At 53.3% G+C, this 26,628-nt stretch overlaps 1 protein-coding gene across 1 annotated transcript; it reads left to right on the forward strand.

Annotated features, from left to right (window-relative positions):
• Window positions 1–992: 992 nt before the first annotated feature.
• On the forward strand, window positions 993–25,186 carry ABCG4 (ATP binding cassette subfamily G member 4). The gene is made up of 14 exons (XM_044439580.1): window positions 993–1,221; window positions 12,760–12,877; window positions 13,471–13,603; window positions 14,698–14,748; window positions 15,645–15,790; window positions 16,675–16,798; window positions 17,096–17,210; window positions 17,725–17,864; window positions 18,552–18,650; window positions 19,688–19,856; window positions 21,049–21,149; window positions 22,323–22,481; window positions 23,121–23,239; window positions 24,961–25,186. The coding sequence occupies exons 1-14, from the start codon at window positions 993–995 to the stop codon at window positions 25,184–25,186; spliced, it is 1,929 nt and encodes a 642-aa protein (XP_044295515.1).
• The last annotated feature ends 1,442 nt before the right edge of the window (window positions 25,187–26,628 follow it).

Consider the following 26,628-nt stretch of genomic DNA (forward strand, 5'->3'; position numbering starts at 1 on the left):
CCATTCCCAGGACCTCCCCTCAGGCTTAGTTCTGTGCAGTGAATGAGTTAGGACACAGTATGCTAGAGAAAGGCGCTGTCCCTCATGTTTTTGTCCCACTGACTTTGCTGTTATTCCTGCCCACTGCTGGAATGCATCCCTCAAGAGCTTCTCTGGAACTGCTGGAGGCCCTTGGATGGAAAGGAGGTCCACACCCCAGAATACTGGATTGGTTGTCCGACTTGGCGTGTCCCCATTGCGTGCGCTGAGCACGTTCATTTTGGTTCCACTCCTTAGTGCCCTGGTCACCAGCTGGCTTTGGCCAGAGAGAGACTGAAGTGTGGCCAGTCAAGGGTTCGCTTTGCAGTTATTCTTTTGACTCATGGGATGACAGGCAGCCTTCCCAAGGCCTGGTGGCCCCCATTCCTTCTCCCTATCGCCCAATCACCTATACAAGCAGTTAAGGTGCCTCATGGAAAGTATCACCTGCAGAGGAACCTTTGCTGTTGTCTCCAATCCAAGATTGGCGATAACAACCTGAATTCCTCCAGGGGGTGGGGTTTGCAGCCCATGACCCTCCCTCTGGAGGAATCTATGAAGCGCTCACAAGCCAGGTGAGTGGGAAGAGCAGAGGGCTCATTTGGAGGGCAAGATGTGCCAAGCATGAGTGGTGGGGTGGGGAAGGGGATGGGCACCCACCTCTCTGGAGACCCCGCGATTGCTGTGAGCTCGAGTCTGCATGCCTAGGCTTGGAATTGTGCCTGCTGGTTACACGGGTGGACAAATAACCCTCGTGAACCCAAGAGCTTTCAACCAAGATTTGGTTCTTCCAGATTCTGGGGGAAGAATCTGTGTGTGTGTGTGTGTGTGTGTGTGTGTGTGTGTGTGTGTGTGAGAGAGAGAGAGAGAGAGAGAGAGAGAGAGAGAGAGAGAGAGAGAGAGAGAGAATGAGAATACTGCTTGGCTCTAACATCCGCTTCTCCCCGGGTTCTTCTTTGTGCAGGCCGGCAACGATGGCCGAGAAGAGCCTTGACCCCACCTGCGTCTCCATCGCCCTGGAGGACCCTGTGTGCAACTCAGGCTCTCAGGATGCTCCCCTGCTGACCACCCACCTGAAGAAGGTGGAGAACCACATCACGGATGCCCAGAGGTTCTCCCACCTGCCCAAGCGGTCGGCGGTGGACATCGAGTTTGTCGACCTGTCGTACTCCGTCCGCGAGGGTTCGTGGTGGAGGAAGAGAGGTAGGATGGAGGTGCTTGACCTCTGGTCTCTGGCTGGCATTTGTCTGTGCAGGTTCTGGAGGAGAGGGCTGCTTTTGCGCTCCCCTGCCCACACGTAAGACCCCGCGCAGGTGAGCAGCTGCTGAGGGCCTGTGTGCTCTTGTGGTCCGAGGGCTGGCTGGAACTTGGGATCCAGGTGCTCATCCCTGCTAAAGCAAGCACCTCGCTAGGTAGCTCCACGCCGGTCACTGGTTCTTAGCCTAGCCTACCTCACAGGGTGGTTGTGAGGATAAAATGGAGACCGATAAGCAAAGTGGTTCTTTGCAAAATGCAATATTGTGATAGTGCGTACAGGCAAGTGCACGCCAATCACGGGTGTACGGCAGGGGGAGAATGCTGAATTCGCTGGTGCTTCTTTGGGGAAGCATGACCAGAAATACACATCTGGAAAATTATGACTAACGTTTGAACAGAGCTGCGCTCAGCACTGAGTCACGAGAAGGGTGAAGCTCGCTTAGCACCCCATTGCGGCAGGTTGCCTGTGTGAGTCTCTGCCTTCTAGAAAGTGAAATGCATGACTTCCACATTTGGCCAAGTGGTGCAAGGAACCAGATGGATCTGCAACAAAATACTGCAGTGTGAAGCCGAACCCTACCCCCGTTCAGTTCCAGTCTGTCAGCCTCCATTTCCTCTTCCACTCATTTCCCACCGCTCCCTCTCCAACAGTCAGCTAGAATTCCCCTCTTGGGGAGCCCAAGCTGTCCTCACTGGGGACTTCGCAGAAGGCTCCTTTCCCCGGTCCTTCCCTGCAGTTCTTTTGTACTTCTTCAAACACTGAGCATCTCCCAAGCCTGCCGGCATTTCCCTCCCGTGGGTGGATGGTGCTGTTTTTGCAACATTCGCATCAGCAAGCCTGGCCTGACCATCAAAACCAGGAGGGAATGGAATCTTACCTGGAGACCAAGGGCTGGAAGCAGGTTGCTGAGGGCAAGACCTGGCGAAAGCACCGCCATTCACCCCCAGAAATCCCCAGGGAGGGAGGGAGACTTTGTGCAGCATTGACTGGGCTCAGAAAATAGAATAACCCAGATTCAGGGGTTGAGGGTGGGTTGCTGGGTGGACTATGGCTTATCATGTTGCCCGAACCCAAGGGCACCATCAAGCCATGGCTTTGGTGTGCAGAACATGAGAAATGGCACAAGAAGCCGGCAGCATCCCATGAAGGGGCTGATGGGAGATTCAAGGGTTGAAAGATTCAGAGATTCCGGCAAAAGGGAGGACTTCACACAGCGCACAGTTAAACTATGGATTTCACTACCACAAGTAATAACCCCCCACTTGGATGGCTTTAAAAAGGGACTGGAGGAGAGGGCTATCAATGCTACTAGTCCTGATGGCTCTGTGCTACCGCCAATGTCAGAGGCAGTACACACATGTGCCCCAGGTGCTGGCAGCATGGAAGAGAAGGCACCACTGAGCTCACGTCCTGCTTCATGGGCCGTGGTATGAACTCAGTGCTGGGCTAGAAGGATCTCTGTCTGGTCCAGCTGGCCTTTCACAGGCTCTTGTGACTTCTGCTTCTAGGATGGGGCTGCTATCACAGAGGGCACCTTGCTTTGCTGAGTCCCGGCAGTTCTTGCGAAGCATCGAGGCCTTGGAGAGAAGCAAATTATAAGGAGGAAGAATAACAACTGTTTCCTGCCCCAACCTTGATTACTTCTTCTCCCCCCCCCGCCCCCCCTCAGCTCTCCAGGGACCTCCATCCTGTGTAGGCAGCATGGCTTGGTCCTTGCATATAAATCAGAGCTGCAGAAAGCCGTGGGAGGGTTACGCAGGCAGTAGGTGGTGGCCTGCCTTAATTAGCTTTCCTTAATGGGTTGCCAATCACCAGCCCCCAGAAACAGGAGGGGAAACGGAGCCAAAAGGAGCCCGGAATATCTTTGGGTTGGGAAAACAGAAGGCTGTGTGTGTGGGCGGGGGAGGGAGGCGTGGGCTCGCACCTGAGATCCCTCCATGAGGCTGTCAGGCGCTTGCCTCACCTGCACCATGGGGACATCAGGCAACAGGCCTTAGGAAAACCAGTTGTCATCCCCCTGAGATGCGCACAAGGAACAGCGGAAAGCTCCGAACAACGTGGCCCAGCTCAGGTGCTCTTCTGGGCGAGGCGGCTGTTGTTCACTCCGTGGTCAGCCGTGAACGCGCCGTGCCTCTTAAGGAAGGCCTCCTGTGGACTCCTGCACAGCGGTTTGGCGTGTGTGCTTCTCCCCTGCTCTGAAAGAGAGGCGGAGGGCCACCTTGCCTCACCGGCACCCGTGCCGAGTGCTCCCTTGACGCAGTGGTGGGAGGAACGTTCGTCCTCGTCCACCAAGCGAAGAACATCCCGGAGAAACATCTGCACAGGCCTCCTGCCTGGTCCTGCTGGGCCACCAGCGCCACAGTTAGCTTGCTTCCTCATCCTGGGCAACCATGAAGCAGCCAGCAGGCCAATGATGGGTCATCTTCGGCTCTGCAGGCCACAAGGTGTGCAAGCCCACATTCCAGGGCTCTTTGGACAGAGCAGACTTTTTATCCTGTTGCATCAGCTTGGCAGGAGCGAAGAAAAGGGCGGCTGCCACTGCCAGCAGAGGGGCTACATCCATGCCTGCAAAGCCCAAAGGAGTTTTGCTCTGCCTAAGCCAGCCAGTATCCAGTTCAATCCTCCTTGGGATTGACTTGTAAAGTGCTCGAAGGGAGAGCCTTCCTCCACCAGAGTCGCCTATGCACAAATGTTTCTCCTGACCCTAGTCAAGAGGTCTGGGATAGACTCCTGGCACCCCGTCATGCCAAGGGCAACGGAGGTGGTAGAAATAACCTCGCCAGATCTTCCGGGGGGGCCAGAGACAGGGGCATGTCTGCGTTTGTCACAGTAGCTCTTCGTCAGGAGGCTCGGTGGACCCGTCTCTGCTGCGGCTGGTTGGCAGGGTGGGAGGCACTCAGGCCGAGAGAGGCGCTGGCTCGTACAGCCTGCTGGAGACGCTGCCAGTCAGAGCAAACTTGGGGTGCGGGCCCAGGGCTTCCCCAGGAGGCCCTGCCCCATCCCCGGCTGCCCCTCCTTTCCCGCTCCCCCACCTTTCCCCTCATTTTGCAAGGCTGAGGAGCGTTCTAGAGGCTCCGTGCTCGGCTAAAAGAGGACAGCATTTTGGGTGATTTGGCCCCGGCCTTTGCTTCTGCCGATTGTAGCCCCTGAGAACATCTCCAAAATGGAATTTGGCCCCTGGGCTGAAAGCAGGTGGCGTGCGATCGGTTGGGTGGGCCGGCCGGGGTCTGATCCGCGTGGCCACGTTCCTGCAGAACAGCCGCCGCCATAGCTGAGTCAGCAGAAAATGGTTTGTGTGCCGCAGAATTGCACCCTGGTCAACCTCTCTGCTGAGAAGGGAAGGCTGAAGCAACGGGTTGCATCGTGGCACCCCACAGACTTCAGTGGGGCTTTTGTGGGATTAGGATGGTCAGCCCCAGTTTGAACACCTGGGCTTTCCACAAGGAATTGTGGAAGCTGCACTTCAGCAGTGATACGGAGGACACGGCTGTCCAGAGCCAGAGGTCTTTGACTGGTACCCAAATGCCCTGCCATGGCTGGATCCTAGACAACAAGACGCACCCTCTTTGGACGGGGCATGTTTCCAGACAGAGGGTTCCTAGAGCAGCTATTAATGTGAGGGAGAAAGAGAGAGCCAGGGTGGCGTCCTGGGCAGCGGGAACTCAGGAGCCCTGGGTTCTAGTCCTCCCTTGGCCACGGAACTCTCTGAGTGACTGTGAGCCGACTGTGAGCTTTCAGGCTAAGCCTACCCCACAAGGCTGTTGTGAGGATGAATGAAGCGGAGGGGGACTGCGGTGGGGAAACACTGGGGGATGTCAAGTGGAAGACAACTGGGTTCCCACAGGCCTTTGTGAGCACAACATGGGGTGGGGGGTGTGCATGAGGAAACCCTCTTCTGCACACACAGCAGGACGGACCAGCGGGGCAGCCTGAGCTGGCGGTCTGGAAGGAGCGCATGGGGCAATCTCTCCTGGGAGGAGTCCTGGGACGATCAGTTCTCCGCGAGCAATCTGACTTCCCTTGCCCCCTGCCCAGGGGCCCCGCACGCTGCGCTCCACGCGGCGGTTTGGAGCCGGGCTGAGGGGCCGGACTCTGCAGCCCCGAAGGCAGGAGGCATGCGAGGTGCTTCCGGCTGTCCCTGTCCCGCCGGCATGCCTGCGGCTGCGGCTCAAAAAACAAAGCAGTTGATGAGGATAATACCCCGCCCGCCCCCCCGCAGCGAAAGATGTCCTCTGGTGTGCCGGGGCTGCGCTGGGTTCCCAGCTGCTTGAGCGAGAGGCAGGCGGGGTTACTGGCAGTCAATGAACTCGAGTAGCCGCGCAGCGCCGGAGCTGCAGCCGAGCCGGTGGCTCGGAGCTGGTGCAGCACTGCAGCCCGCCACGCGCTCGGGTTTCTCCCGCAAGCACCCACAGCATAGAAGGCCATCTACTGCAAAACCGGCCCAGCGTTTCCCTCTCTTCCTCCCACCCCCCAGTCCTAAAGGGTGATGTGTGTTTTTCTCCCTCGTTCTCTGCCTGTGCCTGCGAGTTGACGGGGCTTTCTGTCCCAGCGCTTGTTTCGATGCTACAACTGAGCCCCAGAATGTCCTTGCCACCCAGGAGCTTAGCCATGCCAAGTCGTGGGGGCAGGAAAGCCCTTTCCTAAGCATGGACAAAGTGGTTTCTGATTGTGCAGAGTCGCTGTGGACCTCTGGGGTCGGGGTTGTAAGGACAGTGGGAAGCTTGAGCCCCAGCACCTATTCGTTTGGAAGGGCTGCTGCTGATAGTTATGCAGAGGCTAGTTACATTGGAAGTGGGGGGACGGGGAAGGTGAGCAGGTGGGAGCAGGGGTCTTTTGCATCACGGAGCTAAGGAAGTCTCACTGTGCAGTTCTGACTTTCCTGGCTCTCTCTGAGGTAGCAACGAGAAATCAAAGAAATAAATAAGTGGTCTCAAACACCCTGCCAATTTCAGACCTCCCGCTTCTCAACATGCAGAGAGCTGCGTCCCTCGACCTTGGTTACGCAAACGTTCAACAACACCCCTTGAAGGGGGTTCTTTCCGCCCACCCCTGCTGACCTCTTAATATTTCAGCATATGGTCATGTCTTGGGTGACCCCCCCCCCCCCCGCCGCATGCTTTAGCAGATGCAGTTGTCAAGGCCAGTTTAGAAACCCAGATTAGTAGGACCGGGAAACAGGTTCCAGGGCAAGAGAGGATCAGATGTACAAAGGAGATCAGATTAGGTGATTTATAAATCCGCCACCCTCCTGAACACTCGGATTGTGCCGGTGGAACAGGTTGGGGCAGGGTGGCAGGGGTGTTTGTGTCAAGTGTTCCTCATAGCTTGGGGCCATGGTTTCTGCAGAGTTCAGCGGTGCCCCAGCCTGCCGGTCAAATGGACTTCTGCTTAGAGGTGTGCCTTGCTCGGGCCTTTACATTTCCAGAGACTTTGTCAGGCTTTGAGGAGGTGTGCTTTTCCAAGCAACCACCAAGAGCAGCGTTCTCCTTTCTGATGCTCCCCAGACGTGCTCGACTGCCATTCCCATCATCCTCAGTCAGCATGATAGGAGATGCAGTCCAACACATCGGAGGAGTGCCCCGTTGTGGAAGGCTGACATGGAGGACAGTTGTGTAACAGAGTGTTTCTTCTCTGGTTACCTCCTGGTGATCTTTATTCACCCCAGTGACCAGGTGAAGGGCTGTAAACAACCTGTTGAAATATATGAATATAAGGAGCATGGGCTGGGACTGACCAAGGGTCCATGTGTTAAGGATTCAGTTTATGCAGCCACTGCCCATGGGAAACCCACACGGAAGACGCGAATGCCGCAGCACCCTTCGGCCCATCCTTCCCAGCAAAGAGAGTGGCGAGAGCAACCTTGCAGGGAGCTGCACTGAACCGAGTTTTCCTTCTTAATATTCTTTCAACATCCTAGTCCTGTGGTTCAATCCTTTGTGCCTCCCAAATACCTTAGAGGTGTTAAAGGTCCCTCTGCCAATATTACCCCCAAGAAGGGCCTGAAAAATTCACTGGGAAGACAGATAGAGTTACAAACATTTGTGCAGAATTTTGCCTAGCTGTCAGCTGCAGAACGGAATATTGAATTCCAAGATCTTGCATTTTAAACATGGTTCATTTTCTATCTGGAGAGAGGTTTCTGTGCTCCCATATTTATTTTATTATATTGGTTACATTTTGGGATGCATTAATAGAAACATCACTTCCAAATCACAAGAAATACTAGTTCCTCTATTCTCCAAACTAGTTAGACCTTACCTGGAATACTGTGTCCAGTTCTGAGCACCAAGATTAAGTAAGATGCAGGTAAATTAGAAAGTGTCCAGCGGAGGGCGACAAAAATGATCCAGGGTTTGGAAACACTGCCCTGTGAGGAGAGATGGAGAGAACTGGGCATGTTCAGCCTTGAGAAGAGAAGACTGAGGGGGGGACATGGTATCCCTCCTTAAGGACCTCAAAAGCTGTCCCAAAGAGGGAGGTCAAGATCTCTTCTCACTGATACCAGATTGTAAGGCATGGAAGAATCAGCTCAGGTTGCAACAGGCCAGATTCAGGCTAGATATCAGGAGAAGTTTCCTCACTGTCAGAGCAATATGGCAATGGAATCAGTTGCCTAGCAAGGTCATGGGTTCTCCCACACTGGAGACACTCAAAAATGAAACTGGATGGTGAACTTGGTGTCCTGCAATAGCAGGATGTTGGACTTGATGGCCTCCTTGGCCCCTTCCACAGGATGTTTTCCTCTTTCACCAAAGAGCCCCTGTGCCGTTTTAATTAGAAGGTTCCTTCTTGTAGCTTCTGATCTGATTGCCTCTTTCTAGTGCTGGAATGGAATGAATTGTGAATGGAACTCTTAATTGATGGCTAATTAGCCAATAACTATACTCCATGGGTGAGGAGGGGGAAGTGTGCTGATTACTGGTTTCCTCCCCTTTTTCTTTATTGTCTTGTGAAATATTACGCTTTCTCTCCATTTTATTTTGCAATTAAAAGGGGAGGGGAATTAAAGGCATTAGTCTTGAAATTCCCTCCCTGGAGGGAACAGGAGCTGAGTAATTAAGGGACAATCAATTAATCCTTAATCCCAAGCTCACTGAACAGAAGCCATCAGTGGGGCCTTGGTAGTAGGCCAGGACAGCAAAACTCTGGGGGGCTGGCAAGAGCCCAGGGCTGCAGGAAGAGGGTCTGCATGTCCCCTTCCCCAGCAGAGTGGCTGGGAGGAGGGTGAGGTCGAAGGCTTCGCTTTCTTCCCAAAATCTTGAGCAAGATCTCTGGATTTGGGGGGTGGGGTGGGGTAGGGTGGGGGGAAGCTTTAAGCTTGCCCAAGTGAGGGTAAAGCTTAACCCTAATCCTGAGCTTCCTACACACCCACCAGCAATCCTGATGAGGATGCACATCTGAGAGATGCCCAGCTGCCAAACTCCCACCCCGTATCTTTTGGAGCCAGGTTTTCAAAGAAATGCAAAGTGACAAAGTAGGGCCAGTACAGAAGCAACTGTGATTTCGTGTCTGTTTTTTGGAGTGGTCACTTATTTAAAATAGGCAGTTGTCCTCGGGGTTCCACAAGAAGTTTGGTGAAATTTTTCAAGGTTGGTTGAGCTGACTTGGGTTGATGAAGGAGAACTAAACCACACAGAGCTCTGGGTCAGGCACAAATGCAGCAGGCCCATGGAAGAGTCCTGTGGAATTGGGAAGTCTGCATGCTGCTCATGCCAACAAAATGTGGCACAGCTTCGGCTTGGCACTCAAGCTTCAACTTAATAGGTATGTTGTCAGAACAGGCAATGGAGATGGATGGTGCTTGTATTTCCCCCACATGTCTTTTTGGGATTCCGTAAGCACATGAATAGGCAGTAACCCTGCACATGCCTGCTAGCAGCTCTGGTGCAGGTGCACCGGGTTTGCACGGCAGGACTGCTTCCCTCCTGGCCCGCTCTCTGTTCCGGAGGACTTCCACGAAGTTCCCCCCATACCTGCCCCAGCCTGCCCCAGATCTCCCCTGATTGGCAGGTCCTCTGGGGAGACAGGTGGCGAGCGACAACCACATGCATCCAGCGTCTTTTGGTGACCAAAAAAGCCCTGCTAATCGGACCCCTAAGCCTCAGTAATGCCCCATGCGATTAGCAGGTGCTAAGCTGAGAGGTTTCCAGGCTTGCAGGGACTCTCGGGGCTGGCACCCACAACCGAGTCCCCGCAGGCTGGAGGGGCAGGTAGGCAGATATGGAGCCGAGGCAGCATGCCCCCCGCCCCCTTCTGCCCACCCCCTCACCTGGGCCAGCGAGGGAGGTGGAGGGCAAGCAGGTGGAGAGAGGAAGGAAGTCTGGGCGGCTCCTCTTAGGGGCAACCTGCTGGAGGTGGGCCTTGGCAGGTGCCCCATCACACCACGCCTCCCCTTGACTCCAGCAAGTGCCACGCCTCCAAAGCCTCGGGGGGACTGTGGGGGCCCCACCTGGTTAGAGAGGAGTCCATGCTGCATCCTGCAAGCTCCCTATCCTTGCACCCTCTGGTTGTTTGGGATTTCAGCTTCCACACACCCCAGCTGGCATGCACGTCTACTTGACTGGAATGCTGGGAGAGAGAGTCCAAAACATCTGGCAGGGCAGCAGTTGGTGAGAAGCAGAGACAGGGTAGGATTGGGGGCTCAGAAATTTCCTGGTTCTCTGAGCTTTGCAGAAGTCCAATATCATTAGTATTTGCATGTTTGCAGAGGCAGAACAGAGGCACGGATGTGCCCAAAATAACTGGGCAAAGAGAGCGCTTTGAACCCCAGCTGTTGGACTCGCTTTCCCCAGGGTGGAAAGAAATTGCGTGGCTTTGGCTCCCTCTAGCGGTGATTCCCAGGATGGCTTTGCTATCATAACCCCTCCCCCCACCCCACCCCACACGCCCACAGTCCACCCCACCACCTAGTGAATCTAGAGGTGGGTCCTTCTAAAACCATTGATGCCAGTTTTTGTCCCCTAAGAATTTGGGGGCAAAATTTACACAGCTTTGTACATGGTTGGATTCCACGAAGCCCCTGCCTTTTTGGTGGGCTGCCACCTCTCCCCGCTCCGTTGCCAGCATCTTTGGGAGCGATTTACCCCAGGGGAAAGGACTTGGAATAAAGGTCTAAACACCTGCTCCCAAAGCAACCCTTTCCCATTCTTCTAAGCAGCCCCAGGGGACTGATCTTAGCGAAGCAAAAACCACAGGAGGTATCATTAAGTGTGCATCATCCATATCTCTCTGGCGTGTGTTTATTCAATTTCCGTGCATGTTCATTTTGGGTGGCTCTTTTCTTCTTTGCCTCCAGTGGGCGTGAATCCAGAGGCAAAACCCCAAACACAGTGACCCTCTGTGGGCAGCCTTTGCCCCTGCCAGCCATGGTGTTCTTCTCAGCAACGGCCTGGGAGGGAATGGCAGGCCCTGCACTGCAACAGTTCGTGTTTACGTGGCTGCCCAGTGGTCTTGGGGAAGAGGGCTTGGCCCTGCGGATTCTTCATCGCTTGGGCCTCTGGCACGGTGTTCGTCCTGCCAGCTTTGGCTGGGGGCCCACTATGTGTCTCTCTGGACAGGAATAATTTGGCCTTCTACCACCTCTGCTCTGGTGGCCTCCAAAGTCATGCACGGCAAAGCATTCTGCATGGGGCGGCCCTTGAAGACTGTGCAGAAGCTGGAGCTTGTACAAATCTGGCAGCTGGATCAATAACTGGGAGCAGAAAGTCTGAGCATGTAACCCAGTGTCCGTCCCCATAGCGGTGCCACGTCCCCTGCCAGGCCCAGGCGGCATCGGGTTGTCCCTTCCTCACTCTCCCTGGCGCTTCCCCAGCTGCTTCTGCATCGCAGTCGCTGCCGGTCCGAAAAACCTGCTTCTTGACAGTCTGCCAGGCTCTGCAGTCCATTTGGGGCAGGAGGATGAGCACTGACCTCAGCTGCCTTCCTGGAACGCGGCAGCCGGCGGGCAAAGCTTGATTCCAGCACGCAGGTTTGGGCAGGATGTTCCAGGAAGCGTCTGGCTGGGCCTGGCCACAGCAGCGGCTGGATGGGGCGCCTGCGGAAGGGAGGCTGAGGCAAGCCCGGGGAACAACGGGGTGGATCGGAGCTGCCCAAGGTGCTGAATTGCATCCACCGAACAGGTTCAGCACTTCGGAGCGCCTCTGAAGCTGAGAAGGAAACCCGGCTTGGGTAAGAATTGGCGGGCTTGCCCTGCGGGGCAAACCCTTCTCCACCCAAAAGTCTTGGGGGTGCCACATTCCTGCAGAGGGTGAGACAAATGCGACAGGGTTTGCTCCATTATTATTCCATTATTCAGTACGATGTTTCCCTGCAGCTAGGCAGAAAGGTGCCACTTCTTTCTGCCAGCATTTTTTTTTTGGTGGCTGTGACTGGCAGCAATTCAACAGGTAATGCTCTGCCCTGGCATGCAGAGGGGATGCAGGCATGGGAGAATGTCAGCATGGGCTGCCAGTTGTTGAAGGCACAGGAACCCAACCAGAAGAGTGTGGGGGAAGCCAACAGAACCCCTAGCAAAGGGGCAAGCATTGCAATTTGCGAATGCTAGAACTGGCTCACTTCATCTCTCTTGCATTTGGGAAGAAAAGGGCTTGTCTCTGGGGTTTAAAAAATCCTCTCCTAGAGAAGTTGGGACTACAAGAATACCTTGAAAAGACGTTTTCTCCATTTGCCAATGTCAAAAAATGCATGTTTTGGAACACTGTTGTCTATTTTTTCATTTATTTTTGTTATTTCCTTCAAGTTAAAACTCATAATACTTGAATCGTCAACATGTGATCATTCAGGTTGCTTGTTAACTCATCTACGTTAAACATGAAGCAAAAATCTGTTGCTTCATTATAAAGTTGGAGAAGAGGTCCCTCACTTGCCTATGCAGCATAAGAGAGGGTCTACCCCTTGTTTTAATATTGCCCTCTGTATATCTGCCAGGCCGTTCTTGCAATTTCCAAATCTTTTTCAGGGGAATTACTGCAATTATTTGTAAGTAAAATGATAGTTTTATAGCTACTGCTTTCCTTTAGCCCTCTTATAAGCTGCACTGTTTTTGTTTCTGCTATTTTAACGGCATCGTTTTAGTGTGATTTTTTTTAAAGTTTACCCGCACATCGTCCCCATGACGTTGGTCGCTGGATGGTCTAAACATAAAATGGATTTTTAAAAACCTGAGCTCTGCAGGACAGGGAATGGGAAGAAGATTTATTTTTTGTATTTTAACTTTATGTTGTGAGCCGCCCCGAGGCTTCGGCGAATGGGGCGGCATAGAAATGGTTTAATAAATAAAATAAATAAATAAAAAGATGGAGCAGGAACTGTGGCAGATCTTTGCAGGAGGTCCGATTCCCGTGACAAAAGCAATGCTCAGGTCAAAGTGCAGCAAACAAAACCAGACCCCAAGGAGATCCTGAAGGCCTGTTCACACCACCCCAAGGACCTCTCCGGAGCTTTGCAGCTGGCTCATCTTTCCTTCCTCTCTCTTTCTGCTCCAGGATACAAGACATTGCTGAAATGTTTGTCAGGAAAATTTTGCCGCCGCGAGCTCATTGGGATCATGGGTCCTTCTGGAGCTGGGAAATCCACTCTCATGAACATCCTGGCTGGGTACCGGTGAGGCAGCACTCCCGTCTCTTTAAAAGGCTGATGTTTGACTAGAGGGGTTTGGGATATTTGCTTGTGTAGTCACCCCTGTTGCCCCACTGATGGGGTGGCTACCATCAAATTCACGTTGCACAATCAACATGCGTGATTTTCCAAGAAGACTGTTTCTGCCCCAAGGAGCTTCCCATCCCAAGCTTCACACAGAGCAGGGGCAAGACAGAGATGGCTCACCGGCACAGACTTAGCTTCAGAGATGAGAACGAAGGGGATGCCCCAAAGGGCCTCGCGGGGAGGAAGGCTTTGAGGAGAGAAATGCGTGCATTCTAGAAAGGACCTCCAGGGCCAGCAAGAGAGAGGAGACACATTTGCGGGAGACCCGTGGGTGGCGCATGATGTCCGTGCTGGAGGGTTTGGGCTGGGGCAGATCTGGAACGAGGCCCGGGCGCCAGATACACATCCTTCCCTGTTTGGCTTTGATGGCTGAGAGGCAGTGGCTTGGCCCAGCTGGACAGGTGGAAGGAGAGGACGCCAGGCACCATCTGCGATGTGCTTTGCAAAGCAGGCAAACGGCCTGCTCAGCCTGAGCTGCTTTGTTCTTGCAGGGAGACGGGCATGAAGGGGCAGATCCTTGTGAACGGGCGGCAGAGAGAGCTGCGCACTTTCCGGAAGATGTCTTGCTACATCATGCAGGACGACATGCTGTTGCCGCACCTCACTGTGCGCGAGGCCATGATGGTGAGTGGCGCTGGGGTGGGATGCAGGCCGGAGGGGGGGACGGGGTGTGCCAGGTCTAGCAGGAAGGGGCCCAGCTTGCTCCCAGAGGAGGGTTTCCATGGGCCATCGCCCCACGCCAGTCACGGACTCCTACCAGGGGACGACAGTCTCTTCGCTTGGTAACCCACCCACTCTTCTAGGCTTTTTCTAACCCCAAAAGCCCATTGAGGAGGGAGAGACAGAATAAGAGCATAAGAAGAATCCTTCTAGATCTGACCAGGGGTCTGTCTAGATCAGCATTCCCCTTACACGGTGGCCAGCCCATGGGACACAACAGCAGTGTGCTCCCATCCAGTTCCCCAGCAACCAGTGTCCCTCAGCAGGGTGTCTCTGACACTAGAGTAAACATGTGGCCACCAGGACTAGTAGCCACTGACGGATTTCCCTTCCATGGGAACAGGACAACAAGGCAAGCCAGAATAGAGGCTGACTGTGTGTTATCGTGCCATGCAGACCCAGCCATGCTGACAACCCATGAACAACCGCAAATCATAGAATCGGGTTGGAAGGGGCGAGAAGTCCCTCAGGTCCAACCCTCAGCTGTTGCAGGACAATAAGTTGCACCATCCCATTCAGATGACTGCCTGGACAGCTGTTGAATGCCCCTAGTGTGGGAGAGCCCATAACATCTCCGGGCAGCTGGCTCCACTGTCATATTGCTCTGACAGGGAGGAAATACTTCCTGGTATCCAGTCCAAATCTGGTTTCTTTTAACTTAAGGCCATTGTTCTGTGGTCAAAGGGAACCTGCAGTCTGTCGTTTGCTCATAAACTGTGGGTTGTGAGCACAGCTGGGTTCACACAGCACAAATCCACAGGCCGACCAAAATCCACACTCTAATCTGTACTCTGGCTTGTGTTGTGTGAAGCAGGCCAATATCTTTTGACTGATAATGCTGCAACTTCTCCATCCAGAAGTTCTCCCCAGAGCTGAGCTACATACAGAGAATTCTGCCATTTCCAAGAGACTAAAAATGAACACATCTTCATTCATGTGCTGGATGCAGGACTGGAGAGTCAGCTTCTGAAGGTTAATATTTGCTCTCTCCCACTCAGGTTTCTGCCAACTTGAAGCTGAATGAGAAGCAGGAGGTGAAGAAAGAGCTGGTAAGTTAGTTCACCTGCTAGAATTGTAGGGGAGGGGAAGCTTATTCCTCCCACACCCCCAGCATCCCCTGATCCAAAAGGAACAGAAAACAGAGTCTGATAATGCCCCATTTTAATTTAATTTTCCCCAATTGTATTTGAAAAGTCCCCCTCCCCCACCAACCATGAAGTCACTTCTGGTTGTCCATAGCTGCTGACCTGATAGAAATTTGAGAAGGAGGAAAGAAAGGACTCTGCACAGGAAAGCTTGCCCCCCCCCAGTTTTGTTGCCCCCCATTTTTTTTAAACAAACAAACAAACAGTGCTACAGAGAGTGTGTGAATTTGTGATCTGTGCGAATTTGGTCTGCATGATGTGCTGGTGGGAATAGCGCTAGAAGGACACTGTTTTGGCTTCCGGTGGATGGAGATCGTGCCGCTTGGGTAAATTAGCCCATTGCACAAATCATGCAGTTTGCATGGATTGCCTCAGCACTGCGTGTTCAAATGCAAATTAGGTGGCCCATCTTAGAGGCAGAAGGCTGCAAAAATCAAACCCAAGCCCTCACACACAACTTGACCCACACTGACCGGGAGCGACCGGGAAATCCATGGAGCCCCAAAACTGGCACAGGGCCCTTTCTCTGCCCCGCTGTCCCCTACCTTGTGCTCAGTTGTTCTCCCGTGCTGAAGAGCTGAAATATCTCTCCTGTGTCCTTGTTACTGGCAGAGAGAGCGTTAAACTCGGTTGTGCTGCTGTTCTAGCCCCACCCCTTTGCTGTTGGCCATGCCCACTTCTCCCCAAGGGAGTCCCCCCCCCCCCAAGTTTGCACATGCCTGCTTTCACCATGAAATCAGAGTGGTGCTCATCCAGCCAAGGTGACCTGAGCACGTGTGCCTGCTTTCTACCTGTTTCAGGTGAATGAGATACTGACCGCCCTGAGTCTTCTGGAATGTTCCTACACCCGCACCATGTCCCTGTCTGGAGGACAGCGCAAACGCCTCGCCATTGCTCTGGAGCTGGTCAACAACCCCCCAGTCATGTTTTTTGATGAACCCACCAGGTAGAAGCACACCTTTCCGAGCCTCTTTCTGCTCCCAGTGTACACCTGGGGGAGGGCACATGATCCAGGCACTGCTCTTGCCGTATGGGTGGAGAGGAGATCCCATGAATCTCTTTGCATCTCACAGAACACTGGAGGTTAGTCCTGGAGGAAGGGGCGGGACGCAGTGTCAGGATCAGGCCCCTCCCATGTGGGAAGGTCACTGCGAAGGTATCAGAGGGCCGGGGGAGCAGGTCCGAGGACAGGAGGCCGACGATGTTCTGAGAGCCATTGCGTTGTTCAAGGAAGGTGCTGTTCAGATCCAGGATCAGCCCATGTGAGAGTCAAGCATTCAGGCCAGGTGGTGGAAGGCAGGTAAGCGGAAAAGGAAGGAGCGAGCCAACGGGGGATGGGGACAAACCTCAGAGCAAAAGGCAGGGAGCTCCCAGGACCGAAGAGAGCTGACTGTTTGGGGCTGCCCAGGGGCAGCTCTGGTAGGACGGGAGTTGGAGGCTGGCACGGAGAGGCAGCCACCGAGAGGAAGCGGAGCAGGAGCTCTGGGTGGCCAAGGCAGTGAGAAGCATATGCCGGATTTAGCAGCTGGGGTTCAAGGGCCGCGGGGAGGCAAGAACGCATCCAGGAGAAGGGGAGAGCAAGCAGCGGAGAACCCTTTCTGAGGGTGGAGAAGCAGCTGTGCAACGAGAGTGGTAGGCGCCCAGTCATGCATCCCATCCCGCCACACCAGAGTGAGGGGGCGAGGAAAGCCAGTTTGCAGAATCAGCAGAAAAGCGAAGGCAGCTGGCCGAAACCGGAGAAGCAACACCCAGTGCTCTGCACTCTCCCACTGCTGCCCTCGCAGACCCCGGCATTCACCCCATCTCTCTTCCTGCCCCCCCCCCCCGCAGCGGCCTGGACAGTGCTTCCTGCTTCCAGGTGGTCTCCCTGCTGAAGTCCCTGGCTCAGGGCGGGCGCACCATCATCTGCACCATCCACCAGCCCAGTGCGAAACTCTTCGAAAAGTTTGACAAGGTGAGGGCTTCCGGAGGCCTCCGTCCGGGGGAGCAGCTTCCTCCTGCCATGCTGGCCGGGATCAGTGGTCATCGCAGTCCAGGACACCTGGACGGGCAGCCAGTCGGGAAAGGCCCCTGGGCGGGAGTAGCGGACTCTCCATTGCACTCCCTGCGTGGGAGCTTCCCCAGCGTGGCCTGGAGAGCAACCTGGGTGGCTCCGAGATGCCTCTTTCATGACGGGCCCTCCTCAGAAACGAGGCCTGAGACTCGTGCCTGTGCTCATGCTCTTTCTCCCCCCACCCCACTCCCCTTTCAGCTTTACATCCTGAGCCAAGGGCAGTGCATCTTCAAGGGAGCGGTACCCAACCTCATCCCGTACCTAAAGGGGCTGGGCCTGCATTGCCCCACCTACCACAACCCAGCCGATTTCAGTAAGTGCTGCCAGCTTAAAATGAGGATCGGTTCGTAGGCCAATCGATTTGTGGATTTTTGTGCTAATGCATCAGTGTTGAACCTCCACTCAGGGCCCCCAGAAGCCGACGCCCCTTCCCCTGGCCCCGCCTCCTTTCCCCCAACAACCCGTTCTCTGGCGGATCCTGGCTTTTGCAAGCTCCCCTCTGCCATTCCAGAGGCTGGAACGCCTCTCCCAAGGCTGAGATGCTGGCCGTACAAGCTGGCTGGGGGGCACTGTTTGTATGAGAGCACCTGAGAGCTTCTACCATTCCATCTTTAAAATCTGCTTAACGTCATTTAAAATCAATGCCATAAAATGGATTCTCCAAAACGGAATTCATTTCCCAGCCTGAGGAAGGTGCAACACGCTTTCCGTGATGGTTCTTAACCAATATTGTGTGTCTAGAAATGTCAGTGTTACATGGCAACAGGGTGCTGTGGGGAGCTTGGGTGCTCCTGGCTCACTCACCCGCATTGCCTGCTCCCTTGCAGTTATCGAAGTCGCCTCGGGCGAGTACGGCGACCTTAACCCGCTGCTGTTCCAGGCGGTCCAGAATGGGCTTTGCGCCATGGTGGAGAAGAAGAGCAGTCCGGACAAAAGGGACGCTTCTTGCCAGGAGCACTGCGGGCCGGTGAGTGGGACAGCCGAGCAAGCCCAGCCGACGGTCTTGCAACTGGAAGATCAAAGGCATTTGGGGCCTATGGTCCTCGCAAGGTGCCATCCCTCATTTTTCTCCCCAGAATGGGGCTCCACCTTTGGCCACAAAATGGCCTCTTTTTCAGATGCAAAGACCCCAGGGAGGTGTGCCCAGTCGTCCTTCTCTCTGTTTTGGGGTTCTGCTTCAGGTCCCAGCCAGCCGTGGCCCTTCCCACAATCCGTGCTTCCATTTTTCATTCCCTCGCCAGAGGCACCTCCTGCTGCCCTGGCAAAACCCCATCTGCTTTCCTTAGCACGGAGCTGGTCCAGCCTTCAGGGGGCTGTTCGGGAGCCTCCTCTTCTCGAGTTGCTTCTGCAAGTCTTGGGGGCCCCTCACGGCTGCTGAAACTCTCTTCTCGTGCATTGGCAGTGCCACGTTGGTTCCATGCAGATAGGTGCTGGGAGAACAGACTTTGCCTCGAGCATACAGGATTCCAACATCCTTCGCATCTTCACTTACACTTTCTGCAGATCTCCTTCTATTTCAATTTGACAGATGGGCAAAATAAAGGTTTAGAAAAAAAAATAATTTAAAGATACATTTTAAGAACCGGGATTGTTAACGGCTTTCCTAACTTCCCTTTCTCTTTCTTTCTGTCTGGCCATGTGCCCTCGTCCCCAGGATATGGATCACATCGAAAGCCATACGTTTGCAACCAGCACCCTGACCCAGTTCTGCATTCTCTTCAAGAGGACCTTCCTTTCCATCCTGAGAGACACGGTGAGGTGCAGGGCGGGCGCATACCCGAAGAGGCTGGGGAGCTTGGCTGGGCTGCTGGGGATGATTGGCTGGAAGCCCTCCCCACACGGGCATTGCTAGGCATGCAAAAGAGTCAGAGCAGGCCTGTAGGATATGAGTCTGCATAAAATCTGCATATATTCACTTATTTCTATACGTAAAAATCAGAAATGTTTACTGGGATGCATTTAAATTTCCCAGAAGGTTCGCCACTCAATTCCTCATGCGAAGTGTCTGAGATAAATCCATCCCTCAAATAATTTGCACCCCAACCCAGGACACCCTGAAGCAGCCTATTTTTAAGCTTCGCTGCCATGCCTGGGTTATCTGAGGGCAGTGACAGCATGTAGAAAGGGGAGATTAACCCTTTGCTCCCCCAGTGCAACCCTGCTTGAGAATTGCCCCCTGTGCCAATGGGCACTTGGGGCTATTTCAAGAAATTTGGGGCAGGAGCCTTATAGATCCAGGTTGGGCTGCATCTCTGCCTTCCCAGGTCCTTGGGACCAAGGTGCAGCCCGAGCTCTGATTAAGAAGCCTCCCTTGAGGTATTCCAGGATCAGGCCTAAGGGGGAAAGGAGTGCTCAGGATGAAACCAGCTTAGCCCACTCTTGGCTGACTGGCAGTGCCTTGTCCAGTGGTGGTGGTGGTGAGAAAGATGGCAGTGCCCATCTTCCACACCACCACCTACAGGGCCCTCTCTGGGCCTTGGAGGGCCCTTGGGCAAAATACGCTCGATGGTCCCCGACCAGGTGTTCTCGCTGCTCGCCCTCTTTCTCCTCCTGGCTCCCTCTTGCTCGCGTGGTAGGCAAGGAAGCAGGACGTGCTTGGTGCTTCCCACTGCACCTCCTCATCTCTCGGCCAGAGCAAGAAGCTGGTGAACAAGCAGGTTGCACATGAAGGAAGAGGAACACGGCCAGGGTCTCCATGGAAAATTTGGTCTAGAGTGGAGAGGGCCTTCCTCTGAAGGGAGGCTTGTGCAGGACAGTAAGCCTGAACATGCCATCCTTCTCCTTGCCCAGGTGCTCACCCACCTGCGGTTCATGTCACACATCTGCATCGGGGTCTTGATCGGCCTGCTCTACCTGCACATCGGCAATGACGCCGCCAAGGTCTTCAACAACACCGGCTTCCTCTTCTTCTCCATGCTGTTCCTCATGTTCGCTGCTCTGATGCCCACCGTCCTCACGTGTAAGTCCAGCCCCCCCATCCCTCATTTTAGCAAAGGGGGCTACAGTGATACCAGAAGCTGGCTTGTTGCTCCACTGGGGTTCAGCAGGTCGGGCATCCACATCCAAAGGAGGTGGGGGAGAAATTCCTACGTCCTCATAGCTCCATGCTTCCAGCTGCTGCACTGGAGTCAACAAAAGACCCCAGAGAGATCTAAGCTTGGGGCAGAAAGTACAGCTTGAATTTTGGAAGGATATTGTGGGTGCTCTCATGACGTGGCTGCTGTGGAGGGAGGGGTCACAAAATACCCATTTCCTATAAGATGAACCGGTAAAATGAAACAGAAAGAAACTTAAGAACTTGTGCACAAGGTAGAGGTGGAGTCTGAACTCTAAAGCTCTTCTTGGGTACTTGGTTGTACAAGCAGGTAGAGGCAAAATCTTAAATGGTACTGGAAAATGCATCTTTATCACCAATTGCAATTCAATGGGCATTTTACGATTTTGAAAAGACTATTGAATAATTGAATTATTATTATTGAATCATTGTTATTGAATAATTATGTATATTCCACACCACTTTAAGGATCTTCTCCCTCAGTAGCACCTGTTTATTTTCTCACCCAAACACCTATTTTCTCTCCCTGCAAAAGCCGTAGGCAAATCGCACGATGAACTGGCAAGCCACGGTTGCTCCTGCAGGGCAGCCGGAGAGCAAGGCCTTTGCTAGATAAGGCTGCTAACCTGCTCCGGTTATTTTTGGTCCTGGTGCAGAACTGAGACGGGCTGTCTGCAAAGAGCCCTTCCTTTCTGCCCTACAACCTCTCGGTCCCCTTGTGGGGTGGCAGAGAAGTGCAGCTACACTTGCGGGGCTGAAAAAAATACTGTGTTTCCCACCCTGTAGCCCCAATCCCACCACCAAAAAAGGGGGAGGGAGGGAAACACGGGGAAAAAACCAAAACAAAACTCTGAAAAGGCTCAAAATTAGGAGCAAAACTAGAAGGCCAGGTTGCTCTCTTGAATACTCCTAAGCGGCCACGAGTGAGCAATGATGGGTCCACAGAACAGCTCGGAGGTGGCGGCAGGCAGAGGAATCCTTTCCGTGGGCACTCCCTGAAGGCTGGAATGGGGGCCGGGCCCTGTGCCGCGTGGTGCCACGTCTTCCACTGCTCTGCCACGGCAATGCCCACCGTGCTCTGCCCCTTTCCTTGCAGTCCCCCTGGAAATGTCCGTGTTCCTGCGAGAGCATCTCAACTACTGGTACAGCCTGAAGGCCTACTTCCTGGCCAAAACCATGGCAGACGTTCCTTTCCAGGTGAGGTTCTTGCTGTGCTTGCTCTGCATTCACGTCCAGGCTCACCGCGTTTTCCCCTCGATATTTTCCTGTGTTTCTAATAGCCACATAGTGGGCAGAAATTCAACAGGTGCAGTTTCTCCCGGGGGAATGGCAAAATGTTCCTTGGGTCCCACCTGCCTCCCTTCATCACCTCCCCTAACTCCTTTCCTGTACCTGGGGACATATTTGTTTAAAATATGTATACACTGCCCTTTGTTACCCCATCAAGAACAAAGAAAAGCAACCAAGCTAGAAATTAAAATTCACAGATGCTTCTGAACACAGATAAGCTTTCAGCAGATGCCTGAACACCAGCAGAGATGGGGCAAGGGACAAAGGATTCCAGAGGCAGGGGCCACAACTAAAAAGGCCCCCCTTAGTTGGCATCTGACGTTCTTCTACAGGTGACCTGATGACAAGGAAGGCCCTGACTTGCTGCCCAGAATGATAGGGGTGAAGGTGCTCCTTCGGGTTAGCTGGTCTGAAGAGGCTTAGCACCTTGTACGTCCAGAACATCTCCTTGAATATGGTCCAGTATTATGCTGACAGTTCTTTGACCAGAAGGATCACATGTTCATGGCAAGATCTCCCATCCAGTAAACCACGTGCAAGCGCCACACTTTCTGGGCTGGTCTCAAGCCGTGGAGGTCTTCCACGGGAATAATGGTCCATTCTGGGTTTTGCTCTGGACTGTCCAGGAGCTGAACCTAGCGTGGGCCTCAGGTTCTGCACCATGAACAGCTCCTTGAATGCAAGGCTCAGAGGAGAATCCATGGTGGAGAAGCAGCCCTGTGGAAGATGGGGCCATGAGTCGAAGACCCGCGTAGAACATACCGCAGTAACCCAATACGCAGGTTTTCAACATATCGCTTTGATCAGACTATCAATTTTATGGGTTGGGAAGAGACACCTTCCACTTAAACAGAATCATTTGTTTATTTTATTATATTCGAGGTTGGGGATTAGGAAGTTAGATTTATTAATGTTATTAAATTTCTATCCCTCCTTTCTCCCGTGGCTGCAAGAGGTTCCCAGGGGTCTCTCCTCCAAGCTCAGGCCAGCCCCGGCCTTGCTGAGCTTCAATGTGGGGGGCGCCTTGTGTGCCTTCAGGCCATCCTCTGGCGCTGATCTGTTGCCTTCTGCTTCCCCCAGGTGATTTGCCCCATCACCTATTGCAGTATTGTCTACTGGATGACAGGACAGCCCCCTGAAGCCACCCGCTTCCTGCTTTTCTCTGCCCTGGCCACCTCCACAGCCCTGGTGGCCCAGTCTCTGGGGCTGGTGATAGGGGCAGCATCCACCTCCTTGCAGGTAAGTAGGAGAGAAGCTGTTCTGGGGAATAGGAACACCAGACCTGGCTTGCTGGAACCAGGCAAGATCCATCCAACCCAGCATTCTGTTTCCAGCAGCGGACAGCGGGAGCCCTCTGGGTGCACAGAGGAAGCAAAAGAAGGCCGACTTCCTTCCTTCAAATAGCTTGACTGAAATGTTGCATCCAATTCGACTACTGCACGTTAGAAATAAACCATTCAAAAACTTAGCATGTCCAAATCTTAGCTTAGCTTACTCATTGTAGATAATAAATCTTTCTGGGTTTTGTGCGGCCAGCAGGTCAAAATGGCCAAACAGATCTGATACATGAGAGAATGGAATGGACGCCTTTGTTCCCACTGGTCACTTCCATAAATAATATTTACATTCCTCCATTAAATGCCCTTTTCAGAAACATTTGGCTCTGGATTTTCTTGATCTTGAAATCCTATTCAATAAGGTGTGCTTTCAGAGCATGCCTTCTCTAGCTTCCCAAGGTATGGGAGTATATACCCCATTGTCCCCTGCTAGGCTGCAGGTTTGTAGTCCAACACACAGGGGGCGGGCAGGCCGTGAAAAGCCAGAACTTAAACTTTCGTACTGTGGCATTGAAACTCTCTCTCTGCATTTGCCTCCCAGGTGGCCACTTTTGTGGGTCCCGTCACCGCCATCCCAGTCCTGCTTTTCTCTGGCTTCTTCGTCAGCTTCAAGACCATCCCGACCTACCTACAGTGGAGCTCCTACGTCTCTTACGTCAGGTGGGACCTCTCGCTCACCAAGTGTCCACTGGACCTCTGCCTCCCAATACCTCCCAACGATTTCTGGGATGCTGGAAAGAGCAAAGCAGTGGTAATTTGGAACTGCGGGGCTCCCTTAATGTCCACACCTGTTCCCATGCAAAATACGCAGCCCTATATACATCTAAGGGGATGCAGGTGACGCAGTGGTTTAAACCGCTGTGCTGCTGGGCTAGTTGATCCAAAGGTCGCCGGTTCGAGTCTGCACAACGGGGTGAGCTCCTGTTGCTCCGTCTCAGCTCCTGCCAACCTTGCAGTTCGAAAGCGTGCAAATGCAAGTAGGTAAAAAGGTGCCACTTCGGTGGGCAGGTAACAGCGTGCCGTGCACTTCAGTGTTCAGTCACGCCGGCCACACAGCCACGGAGACCATCTGCGGACAAACGCTGGCTCCCTCGGCCAGGAAACGGAGATGAGCACCACCCCCGAGAGTCAGGCATGACTGGACGTAACGTCAAGGGGAAACCTTTACCTTTTATATACATCTATGGTAGGACTTCTGCAAAACTAACAGGTTTTAGTGAATGCTTCAAGGCCAAGCCATCCTAAACACTATTACTACCATCATGCAAATATGGAATCATGGGATAGTAGAGTTGGAAAGGGTTGATGAACCCACTGAGTTCAACCTTGGGTTGACTCTGGGTTCAAGCATCCCTTACAGATGTCTGCCCAGCTGCATCTTGTTGTCTCCAGGATGGGAGAGCCCATGGCCAAGGCATTGTTGCATTGCTCTAGCAGTCAGATTTTTCTCGGTGTCCAGCCAGGATCCAACTTCCTGGAACTTGAGCTGGTTATTCTGGGGTGATCAAGAAGAGATTCTGTCCCTCCTTTTTGTGAAGGTCTTTCCAATACTCAAAGAGGGCTATCCTAGCTCCCCTCAGTCTTCCCTTCCAAAGGCTAAACATGCCCAGTTCTTTTGGTTTCCCTTCACAGGGGCTTCTTTCCAGTCCCCTGACCATCTTCGTTGCTGGGAAAACCAAAAAAAATTAAATAAATAGAATGTTAGCTGGCACTGCAAAGACTGCAGCTAAGCTCAGAAGGGTTCAAGGAACTGAGTCTGAAAGGGGATTGCAGAAATTAACGAAGGAGGTGCCATCTGTTAAGGGCTATTTGGCCATTGCGGCCAACTGGGCCTCCAGAGCATCCCTTGGGTCACCAACATGGGTCAGGGAAGAGGGCAGCCATGGGAGTGCCCTGTCTATTCCCTTCAGCCACCCCAAGCAACTCACAGCATTGGGCAAGTGCTGGGGCTCCTTGATTAGAAGGCCTTTGATCTGAGCCGGCATTAGGGCTCTTCCTTGGAAGCACAGAGGTGCACAAAGATCCCAGATGTGCCTTTCATGACTAATCGGAGCATGTTCAGGCCACGGTTAATATCTGGCACTGCCCAGACGCCAGTGGGAACCGTGGCCCGTGCATCAGGAAGCTGGCAGTCCACATTGCAGCTGGAAGCACAGAGCCGCACTGCCGTCTGGAACGGAGGAGGTGGGCTGGAGCACGTGGAAGCGAGCTCCATGCAGCTGCCCCGATCCGAACTCCAGCGTGTTCACCTCTTTCTAAGGTTCCCTCCAGGGCTCCACTGTGTCCTCGGTGGCTTGGTTCTGCCTCAGAATGAAGTCTCCCGAAGGGTGTTCTGCAGGACTTGGCTGCTCTGCTAACAGTCTCTCTGTGTGTCGACTCAGGTACGGTTTTGAAGGCGTCATCCTGACCATCTACTCCTTGGAGCGAGGCGAGCTGGAGTGCAAGGTGCCCGACTGCCCATTCAAGGATCCCATCAAGATTCTCAAGGAGCTGGACGTGGAAGAAGCCAAGCTCTACCTTGATTTTATTGTCCTGGGGATTTTCTTCCTGATCCTCCGACTGCTGGCCTACCTTGCCCTCAAGTACAAGGTGAAGTCGGAAAGATAAAAGGGACCCCTGGGGCGACCCCGATGCCCGTTGGCAGACACTGTCGGCTGTGCCAGGACCATTCCTCGGCGGACATAAACTCCGTGGGTCCACGGGTCAACGAGGGAGGTGTCCAGTAGCTGGTGGACAGAGTCAGCACAGTCGAGAAGGGTTGATGAGACATCTCGGAACTGTTTTAACCTTTCCAAGCATCCTCGTCATTGCAAAATGGCCTCTCTGCTCTCTTTTTGTATAATTCCGGAATGTGTCAAATGCTCTGCCTGGAGCTGTTCTTGTCGGAGGGAACTTGTCCTCGTTCGCCGCTTGGCTCCCTGCTCCACGGAGCAAATCTCTGAGGAGCAAGGCGGCCTGGCCTGTGACGAAGCTGGAACGTGGGCAGGACGCCCGATCCGTTTGGGCAGGGCCCGGGGTGGGTGGGAAAGCGGGGACTGAGTGGGGACGGACAAGGTGATTACGGCAGGCAAAAAGGACCACTGCAAAGCACAGTTTTGTAGCACTATTATTTTCCGTGCCGTTTTGACTCGCTCGCTTGCGGACATAACTGTAGCATGTGTATCAATATTAAGAAACTGGAAAAACTATTAGGAGTGTGTGCTGCGCAAGGCTTTAAATGTTTACCGTAACCATAGCTATGGGAACTTTTCTATTTTCCCTCTCCCCACCCCCACCCCCATCCCAGTTATTTGTGTGGTTCTTTAGGAGAAACCAAATGCTAATCTGTGAGTATTTTTTGTTTGTTGTCGTTGTTGAGAAGGTTGCAGGCAGGACTAGAAGCACCAGACAGAAAGATCAGCCCTGAAATTAATCTGTAGGGATAGCAGGCCTTCCCCATAGGACAGGAAGGGCTTTAAACTTCCTCGTGGCGCTTGGAAAACCTGCTGTATGTGTTAGAAACCCTGCAGCTTCTGTTTGGTCAGAGATAATTCAGAGGGTTGCATTTATTCCATGATCTTGTTGGAGTGCAGAATGTTGCGTCAAGCCCAGAATTTAGTTCCTGGAGAACTTCACATTTCAGCTGTGTTTCTGCACATGTGAGAAGGGGCTGAAATGTGGGGCAAATGTTCCACACAGTCTTTTGAACCCGCTCTGTGATGATCAAAGGAAAGCATTTTAAAAAGCGAAAACTGCAGAACAAATTATGCAAAGCAAGCAAATATGCAAATTGAGCAAGGGTACAGTACTGTCCGGAAACTGCCGAAATCAACTTTTACTTGGTGATGAATTGCATGCAGTGCCCCAAAGAACTCAGCGGATCGTATTTCTGAGGAGGCGAGCGTGGGACAGGCGTGTGCAAAGCCTGCCTGTGCTTTGAGGCAGGAGGGAAGCGAGAGAGAGGAGGACCACTAGAGTCGAAGTGTGTCTGTTGCACACTTCGTGTCCCCCCGTTCTTCCCATCAATTGGGTTGGCAGGTTTTGAAGCACTGGGAAATCTGTATGAGATA

Source organism: Varanus komodoensis, unplaced genomic scaffold, assembly GCF_004798865.1.
Source record: "Varanus komodoensis strain SLA01 unplaced genomic scaffold, ASM479886v1 scaffold35, whole genome shotgun sequence".
In the NCBI taxonomy this organism is placed as follows: domain Eukaryota; kingdom Metazoa; phylum Chordata; class Lepidosauria; order Squamata; family Varanidae; genus Varanus; species Varanus komodoensis.

Bases quoted from the DNA above. Each gene is read 5' to 3' on its own strand.
- ABCG4 (XM_044439580.1), top strand. From the start codon at position 993: ATGGCCGAGAAGAGCCTTGACCCCACCTGCGTCTCCATCGCCCTGGAG. The intron at 17,211-17,724 runs GTAAGTGCTGCC...GCTCCCTTGCAG, and splicing joins CCACAACCCAGCCGATTTCA to TTATCGAAGTCGCCTCGGGC. The intron at 18,651-19,687 runs GTGAGGTGCAGG...CTCCTTGCCCAG, and splicing joins TTTCCATCCTGAGAGACACG to GTGCTCACCCACCTGCGGTT.